The sequence below is a fragment of the Megalobrama amblycephala genome, linkage group LG15, assembly GCF_018812025.1.
Source record: "Megalobrama amblycephala isolate DHTTF-2021 linkage group LG15, ASM1881202v1, whole genome shotgun sequence".
Lineage (NCBI taxonomy): Eukaryota > Metazoa > Chordata > Actinopteri > Cypriniformes > Xenocyprididae > Megalobrama > Megalobrama amblycephala.
Window position 1 is genome coordinate 15,080,680 of NC_063058.1, and position 19,200 is coordinate 15,099,879.

At 36.2% G+C, this 19,200-nt stretch overlaps 1 protein-coding gene across 7 annotated transcripts in view; it reads left to right on the forward strand.

Annotated features, from left to right (window-relative positions):
* Positions 1-19,200, forward strand: part of ntrk3a (neurotrophic tyrosine kinase, receptor, type 3a) — a 264,992-nt gene that overhangs the window by 190,413 nt on the left and 55,379 nt on the right. For all 7 annotated transcript variants that reach the window (XM_048157761.1, XM_048157762.1, XM_048157755.1 and 4 more), the window contains one exon: positions 16,390-16,578. In XM_048157761.1, the coding sequence (XP_048013718.1) occupies positions 16,390-16,578 (189 nt within the window). The remainder of the gene's footprint in view (positions 1-16,389; positions 16,579-19,200) is intronic.

Genomic DNA, 19,200 nt, shown 5'->3' on the forward strand with positions numbered 1-19,200 from the left:
CATTTTAATGAAAAAAAAAAACAGTTTATCACAAAATAATTATAAAAATGTAAAAGAAATTCTAAATAATTAATTGAAACCACAAATACTTGTTCCATAAGAATTTTACAGTTTAAATACTATAAATACTGTGCTATTTTATTTATTTATTCATTTATTTCACATATTATAAATCATTTTAATGAAAAAAAAACAGTTTATTACAAAATAATTATAAAAATGTAAAAGAAATTCTAAATAATTAATTGAAACCACAAATACTTGTTCCATAAGAATTTTACAGTTTAAATACTATAAATACTGTGCTATTTTATTTATTTATTTATTTATTTCACATATTATAAATCATTTTAATGAAAAAAAACAGTTTATCACAAAATAATTATAAAAATGTAAAAGAAATTCTAAATAATTAATTGAAACCACAAATACTTGTTCCATAAGAATTTTACAGTTTAAATACTATAAATACTGTGCTATTTTATTTATTGATTTATTTATTTCACATATTATAAATCATTTTAATGAAAAAAAAACAGTTTATCACAAAATAATTATAAAAATGTAAAAGAAATTCTAAATAATTAATTGAAACCACAAATACTTGTTCCATAAGAATTTTACAGTTTAAATACTATAAATACTGTGCTATTTTATTTATTCATTCATTTATTTCACATATTATAAATCATTTTAATGAAAAAAAAAACAGTTTATCACAAAATAATTATAAAAATGTTAACAAAAAATCTAAATAATTAATTGAAACCACAAATACTTGTTCCATGAAAATTGTAGTTTAAATAATATAAATACTGTGCTATTTTATTTATTTATTTGTTTATTTATTTCACATTATTGTAAGTCATCTTAAAAAATGAATAAAATTGTATCAAAATAATTCATCACAAATTGAAACAACAAATACTAGTATGTTCTAAATACATTTAAGAATTTAAATACTATAAATATTGTACTATTTATTTATTTGCATTATGGTTATGGTGGAGTATGTCTGCTTAACTGTCATTACAATAATGCAATAAATAATAAAAAAAAAAATCTCAATTTTGTATTTCTTTAATGTGATTTTTTTGGTGATCTGTGGTCTATGCATATATTATGATTTTGAAAAAATTAACCCAAACATGCATGACAACCATTAGCAACATCAATTTGCATGTTTCATACTACAATACTTAATAGTAGTAGGCAGTATACAGTGTGCAGTATGCAGTCCGTTCCGAACAGTCAGCGAGAGAGAGAGAATACAGGAACACAGTGGCAGTACATGTGACGGGGTGGGCGGCACCAAAACAGGAAGAAGACTGCGTGACTCGTTATCAGAACAGGATGCTGTTAGTCTCCCACCCCCTCTACATGGGCAGTAGACATCTATCAGGAATGGACAGTGTTCAATAAAAGCACACCAAGAACCTCGTCTGCCTGGGTGGGTAACAAATGAGGGGTCTGGTCCCTGTGGTCCCTCCTGGCCCTCAGCTCTCCTCTGTCTGATAGTTTATCTGCCTTCTGTCCGTCTCTCTGTCCCCTCAACTCCCCCGCGACCTCTCTTCCTGTTTGCCTATCTCTGCACCTGTCTATATCCCAGCATGCTCTTTCTGCTGTCTCCGCCACTACGCTTATGTACCCATCTACCTCTCTGAATGTTTATGCGTTGATATGCCAGCACTTGCCTCAGCTTTTCTCTATTACTAAAAGGCCAGTACTTGCTATGTTTGTTCGGAGACCAGCAATATTAATTTCTCATCCATTTTGTTCCGTTCTCTGCTTGTTGATGTCGTTGTACAGCAAAAATGTTGTGACAGTTGGTCGGTGTTGTATTTGTCCCGCCTCTCCTCCACTCTGATTGGACAGCTGACTAAAAAGTGACAGTGATGAGCGCAGCGTTTTACTCAAAGTTGAACATTCTTCAACTCGAGGTAACTGGTAAAAAACACCAACCCTCAGTGCTTGAGCGTGAAAAAGATGCTCCTGTTGAAAACAATTGGAAAAGTATGCTAGCCGCTGGAAAAACGTTTTGGTGGACACACGGCCAAATGCAGTTAAATAGTCAATAATAGGCAGTTTAATAGGCAGACGCACCTTTCCACCACAGTTTTAACTGAAAAAAAGGCAGTTGCAGACCGGAAAAAGTTCGCCCCCTGCTGGTCTCAAACTGGAAATGGCTAATTGCTAATGCTAATTATTTTGAATGTGTGATTGCTATGATTTCTGTTCTTGTAACTGTAAAGAAACTTGCGATATCAAGAATCATATAAAAATACAAATTGTGTGATTTTAGTCGGAATAAAATAGGTTCTCTGGAAAATGTCATTTTTTGTTCTTGCTAATGCTAAATGTTGTTTAGCATTTAATGCTAATGCAACCTAATGAAGGAATGCACAAGTCTTTCAGCTCGTAAACCAGCTATATGAGTTATGTCTACACCGCAAATCACACTTTACACTTTAACCCTTAAATGCATGACTGTTTCGCCAATCATTCTTACATATTCGGGTCTTTATCGACCCGGATCAATATCTAACACGGAAGAATCTCTCCCTGTCGCAATAATATAAAACTCCTCTGATATTAGAGTAACAATTACAGAAGAATAAAATAAATCATATTTTGTTACCTTTTGGAGCTTGAAAGGGCTCAGTTTGAGCAGATGTTTTATGCCATCATCACTTTCCTCGTCAGAGCTCATTTCCCAGTAAATTCAGCAAATAATGGGCTAGTTTTATGTTTGAGGTCACAAATATGAGCCCATTCGCGTTCTCAAACGTATTCTCAAAACTGTATTTGATTGCGTTCAGTACTTGTTCTGCAGTAAATCGCTGAGCCATTTCATGTTTCTCTTATTATTTCGTTTTCTGTCTAAATGAGTCGTCACTTCAGCATTGTGTATCAGACATTGCCACCTTGTGGAATAAAGGTGAATTGCACTTATTCCGTCATCTAAGATTCAATTATTGTTGTGCAGAAAAAATATACGTACACTCATACACACCTCGGGTCGTTTGCGACCCTATACAATTTTTACAAAAAATGAATACAAAAATAGGCATTCTTTTCTAATTTTATGATTTTTTTTTCTTGGTATATTCTTTATAATGAATGGATTGAGGAATACCAAGAAGGTTGATGTCTAACTTTAAAAAATGAACGAGGAGGAGGGTAGTGAATGGCGTCCCGGGTCACTAAAGACCCGAGGTATGCACTTAAGGGTTAACTGAAAAGAAAATAACACATTTCTCAGTGGTATTAACTTAAAAGTTGTGATATAACAGACAACCCAGGCTGCAATGATATTGTTGCTTTTTCACATTTTCAAAGATTGCGTAAGATTGAGTCATGACATTTGGATTAAAATTACAAGGTATTACAAGGTAAAAAATATTAAAAATGAAATGTATGCATTGATGAATCATTCACGATAAGATCAATGACATGCATTTAAAAAATTGATTGGGAGAATTTCCATTTCATGCTGGCTTGGTGGTGCTCATGTGCGTTCAGCTCAAAAATCCGATCATTCTGACATGACTTAAATACGCCAAAAGACTGCGATGCACTTTTTGTGGTCAGGTTTTGTAGTCAGTTACATTTGCTCATCTCTCAGATCTCCATTTCAACAATCATCCTCTCTCTCTCTCTCTCTTTCTCTGAGAGATCAGGGTCATTAGCATTCCGCAGGAATCAAACACCTGCCAGCCATGTGAAGCCTCACTGCGGTGAGCACAATCAGCCAAATGTTTTCCTTGTGCGATGAATGTGTGTGGCTGTCACCATTCCAGTTGATATATGTGTTCTTTGCTCTCTTTCTCTCTTGCTCGATCCCTCCCTCCCTCCGGTTCCTCCATTCCTCTGTCTAAGATTCACTAGAAGGGGTCTGTGAGGGTAAAATACCGCATAGAGGCTTCAGGTGCACCTGAGCAATACCGCACTCTGATTTACTGTCACAGATCTTGCGTCACTTTACAAAATCGCTCTAGGAGTTGTAGGAATATTGGCAGTCCAGATGTATGGCCATACTTCATTTTTCCATTTTGGACGCAAGCTGCTCAGTTGCCAATAGTAATATGCTCAAGACGTCACAGGGTCACCACAAGGTTATATGCGACGTGGACCTCCAGTCCCCTAGGGGCGCCATTACACACTGCCAGACAACATAATGAACGAGAATGAAACCGTCATACCCGTAGGCAGAATTTTAAAGCAATGCTGTGACTCACATGATGGAGAGATGTGCGCCTATGCTAGCAGCTAGTCACTTGGGACAGCGATTGTTTTCTCTTTCGTTTTATATTTTTCATTAGCACAAGTATTAATATCCTGTAACAGTAATAAAGAAATCTATTGATAAATACATGTCTAAAATAATATGTTTTCATATTTGATTTTGTGAGATTTACTTCAAATTAATAATACATGACAAAATATCGACTGCTTTGATTTGATTGTGTAATTGATTAGATATTCAGAGATAATTACATCCAAGAAAGTCATAAGCTTTGAGTCTCAAACAGAGAGTTGCATTGTGCAGTACTGTGTCCTAGCCAGGGGTATCTGGGAATTTGCTGAGCATGAAAATATTTCAGCAATGCAGGTGTGGAAGCCTTTCCACGTTGTTGTGATTCACATGTTCAAACATTGCACGGTTCATAATGAATGCACATGTGAGCATTATGAATAAATGTGCCACCAGTGTGTTAACACGAGCAGTTCTCTGAAAGTGGGTTTGAATCCATGTAGTCTTCTTTCTGTTCTTCATATTGCTTCTTGTACAGCAGACCTTGAGAGAAGAAAGCTGAACATGTCAGTGTCAGTTAGCATAACTGCATAAAGCGTAAAAGCAGACAGAATATTGATGTGAACAATAACATGGCTGTAAAGCAAAGAAAAAGAAGATCTATCCATCCATTCACCTTTTTGTGTGTCCCTTTAAATGCAAATGAGCTGCTGCTCCCGGCCCCTTTTCCAGAAGAGGGTGGAGCTTTAACAGCTCGCGATTCGGTTGCTCAACAACAACAAAACTGGAGAATCTCACACAGCCAAAATGACGATTGTCAGTAACGGTGTTCAGCCTTACATTGTTCAAACCAGAGTCGGACACTGATGGAGAGACAACTTTTAGAATGAAACTGGACATTTGTGAACGGATAGTGGATAAATTTATGTAGTTGCTGTGGAGTTGATTCAACTCATCAACTAGCATGATCTTTTGCGCAAATCCAGCATTGAATTGACTCTTGTTTGTGAAGCAGTCCGGCATAAAATGATGGTATGGTAACAACACTCCACTACAACAACTCTTCCTCTTCTCTAAAGCAGCCCAACATGGCCTCACCCTCTTTGTTGCGTGTTCCCGGGGGCAGGGTTTATGTAAATTTTGGGGTTTGTGATTGTGACCGGCGTGATGAATACGATCCTCAACTGGATGGAACGGAAATAAATACTTTGATTGTTGCGATCCTATCAGACTTATGATAGCAACCTGATTGTAACAAAGCACTGTTCGCCAGAGGAGAACTGGCCCCCCGACTAAGCCTGGTTTCTCCCAAGGTTTTTTTTTCTCCATTTTGAGAGATTTTGGGTTCCTTGCCGCTGTCGCCTTTGGCTTGCTTAGTTGGGGACACTTGACATTTGATATTCAATAGTATTCTTGACATTTATTCAGCAGTGCTTCTGATCTGCCTGCATTGACACTATTATTTAAGAGCTGCTGTGCAGCCAAATTATGTACCAGTTATCAATGTAAAGCTGATTTGACACAATCTGCATTGTAAAAAGCGCTATATAAATAAAGGTGACTTGACTTGATGTCACCAACCCAGGAAGAAGCTCATTGTAGTCCCTACCAGCCATTTGTTGTAGTCCTTAAAAAGTGATTTCTGTAAAATAAAATATCTCCCTTTGCATTGAACTTTGAGCGTCATAACTTTGAGGATGATGTTTATGCCTAAACAGCAACATTACACACTAACTAAAGTTAAAAAAAAGTGAAATCAGAATTAAGGCATATAGAATGTATTAATTGTGCGCTGCTTGTATGAGCTACAATTTCGGGTGAACTATCACTTTAAGAAAGTGTATTGAGCTTTACTTCTGTTCTTTACAATCTTATTTTTGCTAAATAAAAATAATAAATTGCACTTGCCATCATAGTTGCAAAGAATCATTTTTCTCCTTTGTATATATGGACAGCTAAAGGTTGGTTCATAATATGAAGAGGTTCGTCTTATGCTAGTGTCCTTTATACTCCTAATGTGTGTGTGTGTGTGACTGATTTATGCCTGCAGAGATTTGGTCACTGTTTGCTACTTCATCTGTCCCTTCAGGCGAAGCGGCTGTACTGTCCTTCCCCTCCAGCTCCATGGGCGTTTATACAGCTATAAACAAAATGCACATCGAATGTTGTGCCTATGCCCTACTTTGTTAAGGACCATAAAGATGACTGACTGTCTTTATGTTCCAGCCGGTTTTTCATTGTTTGGCCCGACTGCAGAGGTGCTGGCACGGGATATTAATGCTTCCTGTACCGGGACTCTGTTTTGTTGACTAGCGCAGGTGCTAACTTTGTTTTATGACATAGGGAGCTAATCATACCATTGTTGATTTGTGCTGGAAGAATACTGTATACTGTGAGATGCTGTTGAAGACAAAAAATGGGCATATAAAAGCATCAGAACTGAGGATTAGCGGTTAGCATGTAGCATTTGAGTTTAACTCACAAATTCGAGTCTGGTTGGGGTAAAACTGTAAGTCTGAAAAGAAATAGCACTAGTTTCCTCAACAAATGGTACAGTTTGAGGTATTATTAGTGTTCTTTGCGCTTCCAAATATCTTTAAACCTGAGTATAAGGAATAATAAATTAGCTAATGTTCAAGGAAAGTGTATTAGAGGAAGTGCATGATGAGTCCTTAGTGCACCTGAGGCTCTGGAAGCTGCTGTACTATTAATCTGTTTCACAGATGAAATTGTGATAACTAGTTTTCAAAGTGTTTGCACATTTCCATGTCTCATACCGACCGTACGAGCTGTTTATTACTTAAGAAGGCACTCTATGAAAAATTTCTCCTTATAATCACTTCATTTTTCCTCTGCGCTTGTCACTGTAGTGGTGCGTCTTCACTGAAAAGGAAATAAGCAGCAAATGAGGTCTATTAGGCACTTTCTGTGAATACGGTACACTTTCGTGCTACATTTATAAAAATAATAAATAATAAAAAAAAACATTAGAGGCTTAAATTCCATGTTATTGTGTTTGTGAGATATGTTAGATAACTTAAGAATAACAGCAGGTAGTCTTAAAATAGTAAAATAGCTTTCTATACTATACAGACCTTCTCAACTGTAATAGACACTTCAGATATTCTACTGAATTGAAATTCAGTTGATTGTAATTAAAAACATTCAGTTATAACATTAACAATAATAACAATTATAATAATAAATTGATTATAATTTATGAGTGTATTACTATAGTAACAATAAATTAATTTAATATGTAATATTTAGCCATGTTCACACCCAAATTATATAATAAAATGAATGACATGGTAACAAGGTTACAGACCTCATAGAAAAAAAACATATCTCATGTAATATTTATAATGATATTTGGGTCATTGACGAATAAGGATTTTAAAAGTGTAAAAAAAAAAACATAATGGAGATATAATTAATTTGGAAGTTTTATTAAGTGATATCAATGAGATGTGTTTTTTTTATAATCAATTAACACTGCTTTTGTCATTTTTACAAGATGGACAAAATTTGTCACCAAAAAAGTAATTCGGTTTTACCGAATGACACTTTTGGTTATGCCGAATGACGATATTTTCAAACAATGCTAACAGGCTAATATCTTGCTAGCTAGCAAAAGTGTTTTACATATAGAAGAGGGAATCTCCTCAACCACCGCCAATGTGCAGCATCCACCTGGAGTGATGAAGCCAATCTGTAATTGATAAGACAATGATATTGACCGCATGACTTGATCCAAAATGGTCTCTTTTTATTGGTTACTCCGAATGACATCAATGAAATTCATTTTTTCAGACATTCTTTCACATAACAAAGCAACGACTTCTACACATAATTTTAATACCATTTGCACTATGTTGATATATGATGTTATCAAATCATGCCAGAATAAAAAATACATACATTTATTACATTTTAAGATCACAAATGAAATGGTTGTATTGGCTTTTGGACGGTTATGACCTTTTGACGCTTCAACATCTTTAAAATGCCTTTATATGTAGCAAAATATAATTAAAACCTTTTGGATTCAATAAAAGAGATCTAGTTTTACTACCTTACATACTTTGGATGTCATATCTTTGTTTTTTTATTTTTATTATTAAGGCCTTTGGACAAAAAAAAAAAAAAATGACTTGTCACATCATTGACCCATGTACATTTTCTGAATGTTAAGCCTTTCTATTAATTGGTCATTTGTTGGAAGACTTTCAGGCCAAATGTTGCACCTCATGCATGGAAAGCTCCTTCTCCAAGCTAAAAATGAATAAAAATCCTTTCAGTTTGAAGGTCCTGCATGCATTTTTCACACCCAAGGTTTCTTTATGTTTGAGGATATTTTGTGCAAATAACGTTTGAGTCCAGACATGTCTACCGAGACGCAATTGAAGAGGGTTTTCGAAGAGAAAAGTGGCGAGATGAAGACTGCATTGTTGTTGTCTGCCTTGCAGGCAATCAGAACACCGGGGAGCCGATTCACTGTGTTCATATTCTCTGTTTACCCAACAAAAGAGTTTTGTCATTGCAGCTGACACCAAGGGGCACCACAAATATATCCGGGCAATTCGCAAATCAGGAAAAGGAGAAAATCAACCGACTTCAGGCCATTACTGTGGTTTGCACAGGAATGGGCAGAAGAGACAGGACAATTATGGCCACAGGAAGTTGCTTGAGTGTTTTTATATGGCTCTACCACTTCCAATCAGGCTCATATGCTAAGGAAAGTATGAATCATCCCCTTTGCCCATGTCTGTACCTCTCTCTCTCTCTCTCCCTCTCGGACGAGGTGGTTTGATGTCAAGGAGATACTTCAGTGCACATTGGTGAGATCAGAGGAAGTAATGTGAGTAATTTATTCGTGCTGGTCTTCCATGGCTGCTTTGCATTGCAATCAGTGCACAATTGCCATAAGAGAGAACTGGGCATGGATAGTGCCTGTTTTATCTTTTATAGCTACCTGAGATACAGTGCATGGTGCACTTTCAACATCAAAGGAAGCCACATCAACTCAAGGCAAATGGCATTCAGACAGCAGGGTTCAGATGCCTTTATAAACAGGATCAATCGTCCCTGTCACCTTTTGCGCAGAATCGGCCCTAGCAGGTGTGTGAGTGTTTAAAAGTGTGTGTGTAAGTTTGGAAAAAAGAGCGGAGAGATGGAGATCAGTTTTGATTATGCCTGTCTCTAACTACGTGCAATGTGATTCTCTCTCATGATAAATAGAGATTTCCTTCTGGATTTGTTATGATAAACAATGTCTGGCTAACGATGTGTTTTGCATGTGTAAACACTCCAAAATATATCTGTGTTCATATCTGATACGTGAGTAAGAAGATAAACCGGATATATATATATATTGTTTTTGCTCTCTTCCAAAACCCAGTGAAGACTTGACAATGACAAAATTGAATTCTGCTCAGATCTCTTTTGCTTTTTGTTCATTTGGGTTGCCTGTAATATAAACCACACTTAGCTTTTACACTTTGTCATAGCTCGAAAAATTTAGAAATTAAGCTAGCTGAATAATAGTAGTAGTAATAGTATGTATTATAGCAATGATAATAATCATTTGGAATAATATATGTATTTATGTATATGTATTATATACAATTTAATATAATATTACTATTAATAGTAATAATAATAATTGTTGATTATTATTAAAATTAGTACTAATATCATATTAATAATACATGTATTAAATACAATTAATAAAATATATGGAATTACAATACAATACATTTAAAAATAGTATTATTAATGTATTATCAATCATTCAATTATATATACAGTATATATATATATAATGTAATAATGATATTTTATTAATTTTGATGCATGTATTCAAAGTTATTATTATTAAATTAATGAATTATTATCTATTATTAAATTAATGATCTATTATCTACTAGGGCTGTGTATCACCAACAATGTCACGATACGATACGCATCACGATACTAAAGCCACGATACGATACGTATCACGATATGGTTCAATTTAGAATTTAAATTTATTTTGAGCAGAGTTTAGTAACAGTAATATGTGTTTATTGAATAACCAGTGTTATAACAGTCGTGATAACTGAAAAACTATTTTGTTTTTGTCATTAAAAAAAACAATGATTTAAATTAAATATAAAAAAATTGTCACAAAAAAGCTTCTTTTAAAAGCTTGCTTTTAAAGTCACTCCCTCAGTAACTGAATTGACAATTATAGTGACACTGAAGCATATCAACAAAGCTCAATGACTAATTTCACTTGCAACAGTAAGTTGACTGTAAGAAAACTAAGTTGGTTAATTATATCGGCTATAATATTATAATAATGTCTATACTGCCTGTTTGTTTTTCCATCTGTAAAAATGATTTTTTTGGATATCAACTCAAAATATGTTCTAGAACAACATATTTTTTATTAACGTGGTCTACAAAATATGGGCTACATGAGTTTACAATACACACTTAACAATAAGGTTCATTTATTAAACATCAGATAATGTATTAACATGAACTAACCATGAGCAATACATACTGTATTAGTTCATCTTTGTTAATGTTAGTTATTAAAAAATACAGTTGTTGATTGTTTGTTCATGCTGGTTTACAGTGCATTAACTAATGTTAACAAGATTTAAATGATGCGATGTGACCGCAAAGGGCACTTTCACTTTTACGATCAAAGTGCATGCCACTGATAAGCATTGTAAATGCAGTATTACAGTATAGCTACACATACCAATTAAATGCGCAGGTCTCCTCTCGTGCGTCCTCCCCACTGGACGAGGCCAATATCACTTTCGTTTCGCTTTCAGATATCTCTATTATATATGTCATCACTGCTTTTACCTTTCTAGATGTAATTACCGAAATCAAAACAGTCCATAAACTATATCCTCACGAAAACTTAAGTCAAGCCAGCTCGCGCGTCAACCTGAGAGATCGGCCTCCAAATTTCTCGGTTTCTAAATGGACGGTTTGGCTTGATTAACAAACGCTAACGTTCGGGCATGATTTATATACCATCGACCTGTCCTAAAACGTTAGCACGCTTTGATCGATGATTTGGAGATCGCGTGTTTCTCCGTTCGAGAGCGCATTTCCTATTCACATTCGCGACAAAACAGCTGATTATTTACGAATGAAAGTTCACAGAAACGTGAATGTCTGCTTGCATTGCTTGCTAGCGTCAATTGACATCACGTGATTGGCTAGATTTAAAAGCAAGACAGACTCGATACGGCAGCTGCTGTATCGATACGCGCATCGTCAGGAGTTCATGACGATGTATCGTATCGATATTCTGAGCACAGCCCTATTATCTACTATTATATGTTAAATTCAATGCATAAATTCTATTTTAATATTTAATATTTTCAGTAAATTATATATATGAATAGTGCTCAGCATAAATGAGTACACCCCCATTGAAAAGTAACATTTTAAACAATATCTCCATGAACACAAAAACAATTTCCAAAATATCGACAAGACTAAGTTTAATATAACTGTTTAACTTATAATATGAAAGTAAGGTTAATAATATAACTTAGATTACACATTTTTCAGTTTTACTCAAATTAGGGTGAGTAAAAAACTACTACATCTAGTTCTTTGTATGAACTCCATGATTTTTAATGACAGCATCAAGTCTTCTAGGCATGGAATGAACAAGTTGGCGACATTTTGCAACATCTATCTTTTCCATTCTTCAAGAATGACCTCTTTTAGAGACTGGATGCTGGATGGAGAGTGATGCTCAACTTGTCTCTTCAGAATTCCCCATAGGTGTTCGATTGGGTTCAGATCAGAAGCCACTGAATCACTTTCACCCTGTTCTTCTTCAGAAATCCAACAGTGGCCTTAGATGCGTGTTTAGCATCATTGTCACGTTGGAAAAGTGCACGACAACCAAGGGCATGGAGTGATGGTAGCATCTTCTCTTTCAGTATAAAGCAGTACATCTGTGAATTCATGATGCCATCAATGAAATGCACCAGCAGCACTCGTGCAGCCCCACATAAGGACGCTGCCACCACCATGTTTCACTGTAGGCACCATACATTTTTCTTTGTATTCCTCACTTTTGCAACGCCATACGGTTTTGAAGCCATCAGTTCCAAATCATTTATCTTGGTCTCATCACTCCAGAGTATAGAGTCCCAGTAGTCTTCATCTTTGTCAGCATGAGCCCTGGCAAACTCGAGGCGGGCTTTTTTGTGCCTGGGCTTTAGGAGAGGCTTCTTTCGTGGACGGCACCCAAAATAGTCACCCCACTTTGGCTTTCTACTTCTTTAGATAACTGCAGTGAACTTGCATGCCAATTTTCTTCAACACTTCTCATCAGAAGACGCTCCTGTCGAGGTGTTAACTTCTGTGGACGACCTGAACGTCTCTGTGAGATGGTTGCAGTTCCATCTTTTTTAAATTTTTGTACCATTTTTGCTACAGTATTCTGACTGATAAGTAAAGCTTTGCTGTAGCCTTCACCTTTCTGGTGTACAGAAATTATTTTCTTTCTCAGGTCTTGTGACATTTCTCTTCCATGTGGAGCCATTGCTGACGGCATGAAATGGGAAGGGGTTTTAACACCCTTTTATAGTCAGCTGTCTGCTGGACACCTGTGTAATGAATAATTAGACTCACCTGTGGTTGAATTCTTGTTAAATTTGACATTTGTAGTCTAAAATTTAGCTTTGCTCCAGAGACTTTCAGTGGGGTGTACTCATTTTTGCATCGCCCTAATTTGAGTAAAACTGAAACTTTTGCTCTCTAAATTATATTATTATCCTTACATTCATGTTATAAGTTAAACAGATGTTATATTAAACTGTATAAACTATATATAGTTTACTTAAATGTAATATCTAAATTATTGAAATATGATAAGATTTCAATGTGGATTCAAATCAGATATTTGTGGTTAAGATGGTTCCATATACCTCAGAACAGAAACCGCTCTTTTTTTGAGTCTCTCCTGCCTCATTTAGATGTGATTGACAGCTCCACTAGATTCCATTATCATACTCCGGAAAAATCAGCACAATGACAAAAAAGTGAGTTCAGTGTAATGCTGGGTTACACACGTTTATCATGCAGCACTGTCACTCATATGCCACGAATTGTGTGAAGTTGCCGTGCTACATACAGCAAGGGGATAATTTGTGTGTGAGTTTGCATGTGTAAGGCATGTCTTCATGCCGGATTACCATAGTTATTTTCAGCACTAATTAACAACTGTGTGAGAACTTCTTGTAAGTGGATTTCTATATGATAATCAGCCCAGAAAGGGGAAGCACATCATCTGTGTTTAAACAAAGGAAGCCAAGCAATTTTTAAATGTTTTTACACATGGCTGCAGTTATTTGCAATGATTTAAAGTGTTTTACGGGAATAGTTCATCCATGAATAAAAAGTTTGTCAATATTTACTCATGTCGTTCAAAGCACAAAAAGTGAAGCACAAAAAGAAATGTTTAGAAGAATGTTCAGGCTGCTCTTTTCTATAGAATGAATATGGAAATTTGGGCACTCTTCTGCATTTAATAGGTTTAATAGGAATGCACCAGAAATGTAACATTATTTCCTGAATATCATCCCTAAAGCTGATTTTAGGCACTTACTGTTACATTCTAGCCCCTTCCTCCCCATAGCAACTGTCTTTATGGAGGTTTTGCTGGTTCTCTTCCGCCCCTCATCTCATAATCTTATTAAACTGACTTTGTTCTTCCGATGCAGAAATAAAAGAAAAGATCAAATAATGTCTTCTTGTAGGCAATATATTATATTGGCCTTGAGGCTTTCATTGTTCAGGAAGGAAGAATAAAAACATAATTCATCACTAAAATGTGTTTTTTTTAAGCGTTTTATGTAGTGATCAGTCCCAGCAGAGAGCTCAAAGACACTTAAAGCAGCTTGATAATGTATGCGTTTACTTTATTTATGTATTTCTGTTCTTTTTATGATTTCTGAAAACGTATCCTTTGGAATACAGTGATAATAATTCAGGTTTTTTTTTTACCATTTATTTTAAAAGGAGTCTTTTAAAATAAATGGAAACTTATGGATAAAACACGGGTCCATAGAGAAGATAACAAGTGGAAGAAGCTACCAGTTTTCTGTTCGGCTACCTAAATTGTTTCCAGCAGTTTATTGATAGAGTTTCTAACTCAAAATGCCAAAAGGCAACAGCGAGTGAATGCGATCTTCAATTCACCGTGCCAGCTGTATAATAGGATTTTGAAAGTGTAATTTGATATGCTTTATGTATTTATTTTGAAAGCGCATTAACAGCTGCGTCTGACCTTGCGCATCTCTAAGTATAACCTGAAGATATCAAGGAGGAATTTTAAGAAGTGTTGTTACTTTTAAGCTTTGTAATATTGTTATTGCACTTATAAGCAAAAACTGATCTAATGAAATTTTATTTTGAGGATAAAATGATGGATGTTTTGGCCTATCCAGTAAAATAATAATGACAATAATAATGATGACTGTTTTCAGGGTGATGGTTTGAAAGAACGGGGTAATCGTGTTAGTACTTTTTTCACCTTGCCTTTTAGTATTAACAAAAATTATTTTAATGGTCCTTTTGGGGCTTTTAGACTTTCCAATTAAGGAAAAGAAAAGTATTTTAATGACCCAAATAGCTGCAGGGGTCATTTGACACTGAATGTCTCCTCCTGTCTTAAAGGCTAAAACTAATTAAGAATTTTTCCCAAGATTTCCACTTAAATATGTCACAGCAGACCACTGTTATTGTCTCAAAATAATCTCAATTTACAGCCATGAATGCGATTGCGGCTGCTCATTACATTTGGATTTCTGATTGAAGTTCACAAAGAGCAGTGTCAAATCAGATAAGAGTCCTTTTCATTTTGTAGTTCAACTAAATTCCAAATGAAACCTTGATGATGACTTTTATGCTTCCCAATAAGTGAAACATTCAAATTAGTGATGCATTTGTTAAATATTCAGCTCATTTTTATGCATTTATCCATTTGTTTACTTGTTTTTCCTTCAGCATGACTTATTTTACCCATCGTCTTCCTGTCATGATACCTGCCAAAGCATATTCCAGGGATTTTTGTTTTTTCCATAAGAATTTTCTTATGAATTTTCATAAGAAAGTCTTTGTATCTCTAACACTGAAGCAGCTGCGCTTATTTGTAATGTTAATCCTTCTTTGAGTACTATGACCTACTCAAATAATAATAATAACTGGCTCTTTCTCTTTACATCCAGTTCTCTCATTGGCCTTGTGTCAAGATGTCTGACCTTTTGAACTAAATGGCCCTGTCAATCTTGAAGAGTGTTTCAGTCAAACTGAAAAGCCTTGAATGACACCTTGAGTGTTTCTGTATGTTCTCACGATATGTTATGTCGTTGAACATTCAAAGCATTCAAATGTTAGCTCACTTATTCAGGGCTCAACAGTGAGGACTTTTCTGCAACATTGTTCCCCTCGTGCATCAATGAGCCTTGGCCGCCCATGACCTTGTCGCCGGTTCACCACTGTTCCTTCCTTGGACCACTTTTGATAGGTACTGACCACTGCAGACCGGGAACACCCCACAAGAGCTGCAGTTTTGGAGATGTTCTGACCCAGTTGCCATCACAATTTGGCCCTTGTCAAACTCACTCAAATTCTTACGCTTGCCCATTTTTCTAGCATAATTGCAGCAATGACCCTATTGGAAAAGTGCTGGTTTAGTCAGCTGTACTGAAACTCTCTCACATTGGCTGTCAGGCCGTCTTTATTGTCAAGGCCTGTCATTTATCTATTGCCTGCTTGGAGGCCCGAGAACTGAATGTGGGCGTATTTTTGTTGACGCCAATAAATGAGCCAGTGATGGGACTTTGGGAAACTTGGGGAGTGAGTATTTATCGTGGCCCGAGGCCACGGCAGCTGAGGCTTCTGGGGTTGAATCAGGCCGAGGCGGTTAATGTGTGACCAAATGACAGAGAAGAGCTCAGAGGCCAGTCACCGCTCTAAGAGATAACGTTTATTCTGACAAATGAGCCTGCCCGCTTTTCCCTCTCAGACGTATTATGCTGCATTCATTTCCCATTAAGCAACCAATGTCATTTTGTGTGATGGCTCTCTTTTTCTCTCTGCAGGACCCGTGGCTGTGATCAGCGGTGAAGAAGACTCTGCCAGCCCCCTCCATCACGTCAATCACGGCATCATAACCCCGTGTACCCTGGACGCAGGGCCAGACGCCGTAGTGATCGGAATGACCCGTATCCCAGTGATCGAGAACCCGCAGTATTTCCGGCACGGGCACAACTGCAACAAGCCCACCACTTGTGAGTACCAAATTATATTTTTTGTGAGTACTTGTGAGTACCAGTTGGACACCAAGATGTTTTTTAATGCTAAAAATATTTCCAGTGCTTTGATTTGCAGTTCAGTTTCTTGAGTATGCTTTATTTAAAAAACTATACAACAGTAATTATACAAGTAAATAAATTATACATGCAATACAAGCAATGTAGTTTGATTCCCGAACAGTCTTGTGAGCCAGTTCGAATCAAACTGAATTATTCAGATTTACTTACTGAACCACAAGTCATTCATTTTGTCATGTTCGACTTTTTAAGCAAGAATTGTTATTGTGTTCTGTTAAGGTCTGTTTACACCATTCTCAACTATAACAATAACTATATTAGCACCCACACCAATGTGCGATAACTTTCTGTTTATCATAAGCACACGCTGAAGTTTTGTTGTCTGTCGCTTTAAATGCTTGAGCTCTTTAAAGTTGAGGGATTCTGATTGGTTGTCAATGTTTTTATCGTTCATCAGCTGGAAAGTGATTCCACCGTTATCGTTATAGTTGTGCTGTTCCTTTAAATTTAGAACAGTTTTTAAAACAATATCTTTATCTTTATAATTATAGTTAGCATTCTTGGTGTGAATCAGGGGCTAAAGATCATGTCATTTGTGGTCGCTTCAACCCACGGACATGAAAAACAACCCGCGGCAACAGTGGTAAAGTAGCCAACTTGGCAACACTGGAGCGAATGGGGTTTATGCTAAAAGAATCAGTGAATCAATTCATTAGTGAATCAGTAAATTGATGAATCGTGAATTGAATCATGAATCAATTCAGTCATGGATCATTGTACTTTCTGTTTAAAATTTGAATATATATTTTACACTGCGTTATCACAATTCCCATTCCTGCTGTCCGCCAACAGCCATTTTTCTGTAATCCGACTTTTTTCCACACAGAAGGTGGCAGACATTCCCATGCTCTTCAATGCCCCCTTGAGTACCGTTCCAAACAGAACTGATTCAATTAAAGTCTGAAGACTGCTGCCATTTCAAAAGCTTATGAAAGCGCACTTATTACAGTGAGTGGCAGCGACATTGACTGTGATTTGTGGTGTTTCTGTCCTTGCCTAAATTTTTACAGTGTGCTCAGGGAGTGCATAAATCTGCTGCCCCCCTTAGCAAGACTCATCATATTTTAGTGCACCTACTGTACTGTCATATTTCCAGAGTAAATTGAACTTGGGTTTAAATTTAGGTTGCCTGCAAATTCCCTCATGTGCCTTACAGATTGAATTCTAGACAAAAGCATATGTATGCTTGAGAAAGAAAAGGTGAAGTAGGAAACGAGGGTGTGAATTTGAGGCGATAACTTTACATTTAAGAAGAATTTGTGTGAGCTCTCATAGGGATTTCAACCACATAAAGGATGTGGATGTTTTGAGTATTTTGAACTATATACAGTAGTGGTCTTTTGAAAAATATAGTTACTGTATCAATAACATTTTTTACTATGAACTTTGATGATTAGTTTTCGAATAGATTTGAATTTAATCTGCTTTAACCAGAATGAAAAAGTCTCTATATTCATATGGTAATTTTTATATCTTGCACAATTGGCAACCCTTCTGATTTCCACCTGAGAAAAGGATTCACACTAGTCCTTTTGGAGCGCCGATGGGTTTTCTCTTCCACACGGCCTTGATCCGGACTAATCTGTGAATTATCTGTCTTTAGGATTTTACATTATTCCGGAGTTGGCAGACTGTATTCCCTCAATGCATCCTTTCTCTCTTTTCTATTCTCTCTGTACTTCCTATGAGCTGTTCCCTGACTTCCAAATCAAGCCAAAATTGGATTCTCACTGGCGTGCAGGGGGAAAAATGGTGCTACCTTGTGTTTCCGGGCACTGTGTGTTTCTGATCTGCCCGTTTTATCTCCAATGTGGAGACAATCCCGAACTAAGCAAGCTTTGTTAAATCAGCTTAATTTTATTGTCCTCTAAAGATGCAATTCTGATTTTCCAGCCTGTTTTGAACCCCAAAAAGCAATGGAATATCATCAGTCATATTGTGCTGCTTTGTTGCCTCGTAATCAAATAAATTTGATTTGTTTGTGGGCAGAGATATGCAACTCATGCAGGATATAGCTTTTGAAGCACCTGGAGGCAACCAAGAAGATTAATTTAATTCGTCTGAGCCGAAGCAATAACAACGCAGCTGATTGCATGAGGTGTCAATATCGTGTCCGAATCCTGAATCTTTTATTCTCTATACTTTTCATATATATATATATATATATATATATATATATATATATATATATTAACATGGGACAAGTTGATTGGAAAATGAATGGATGTATGGATGGATTTATTTATTTAATTTTGTATATTCATTCTAGTTTGAGCACTTGCAATTTGTCAAAGTTGTTTATTAGTCTTTCCGGGGATCCTAATTGTTCACATTTCAGTGAACTCAGATACCAAAAGGAAAAAAAAAAAAAAAAAAAAAATAGAGGGACCCAGATGAAAAACGACAAAGCCGTAGGCAAACAAAGCCAATATCCGCTGCTCCATGAAGCTGATACACAATCAAACAGTGCCTGGTGGCTATTGAGAAGCACATGGATGGGTTGTAAAGCTGCTTGATTTG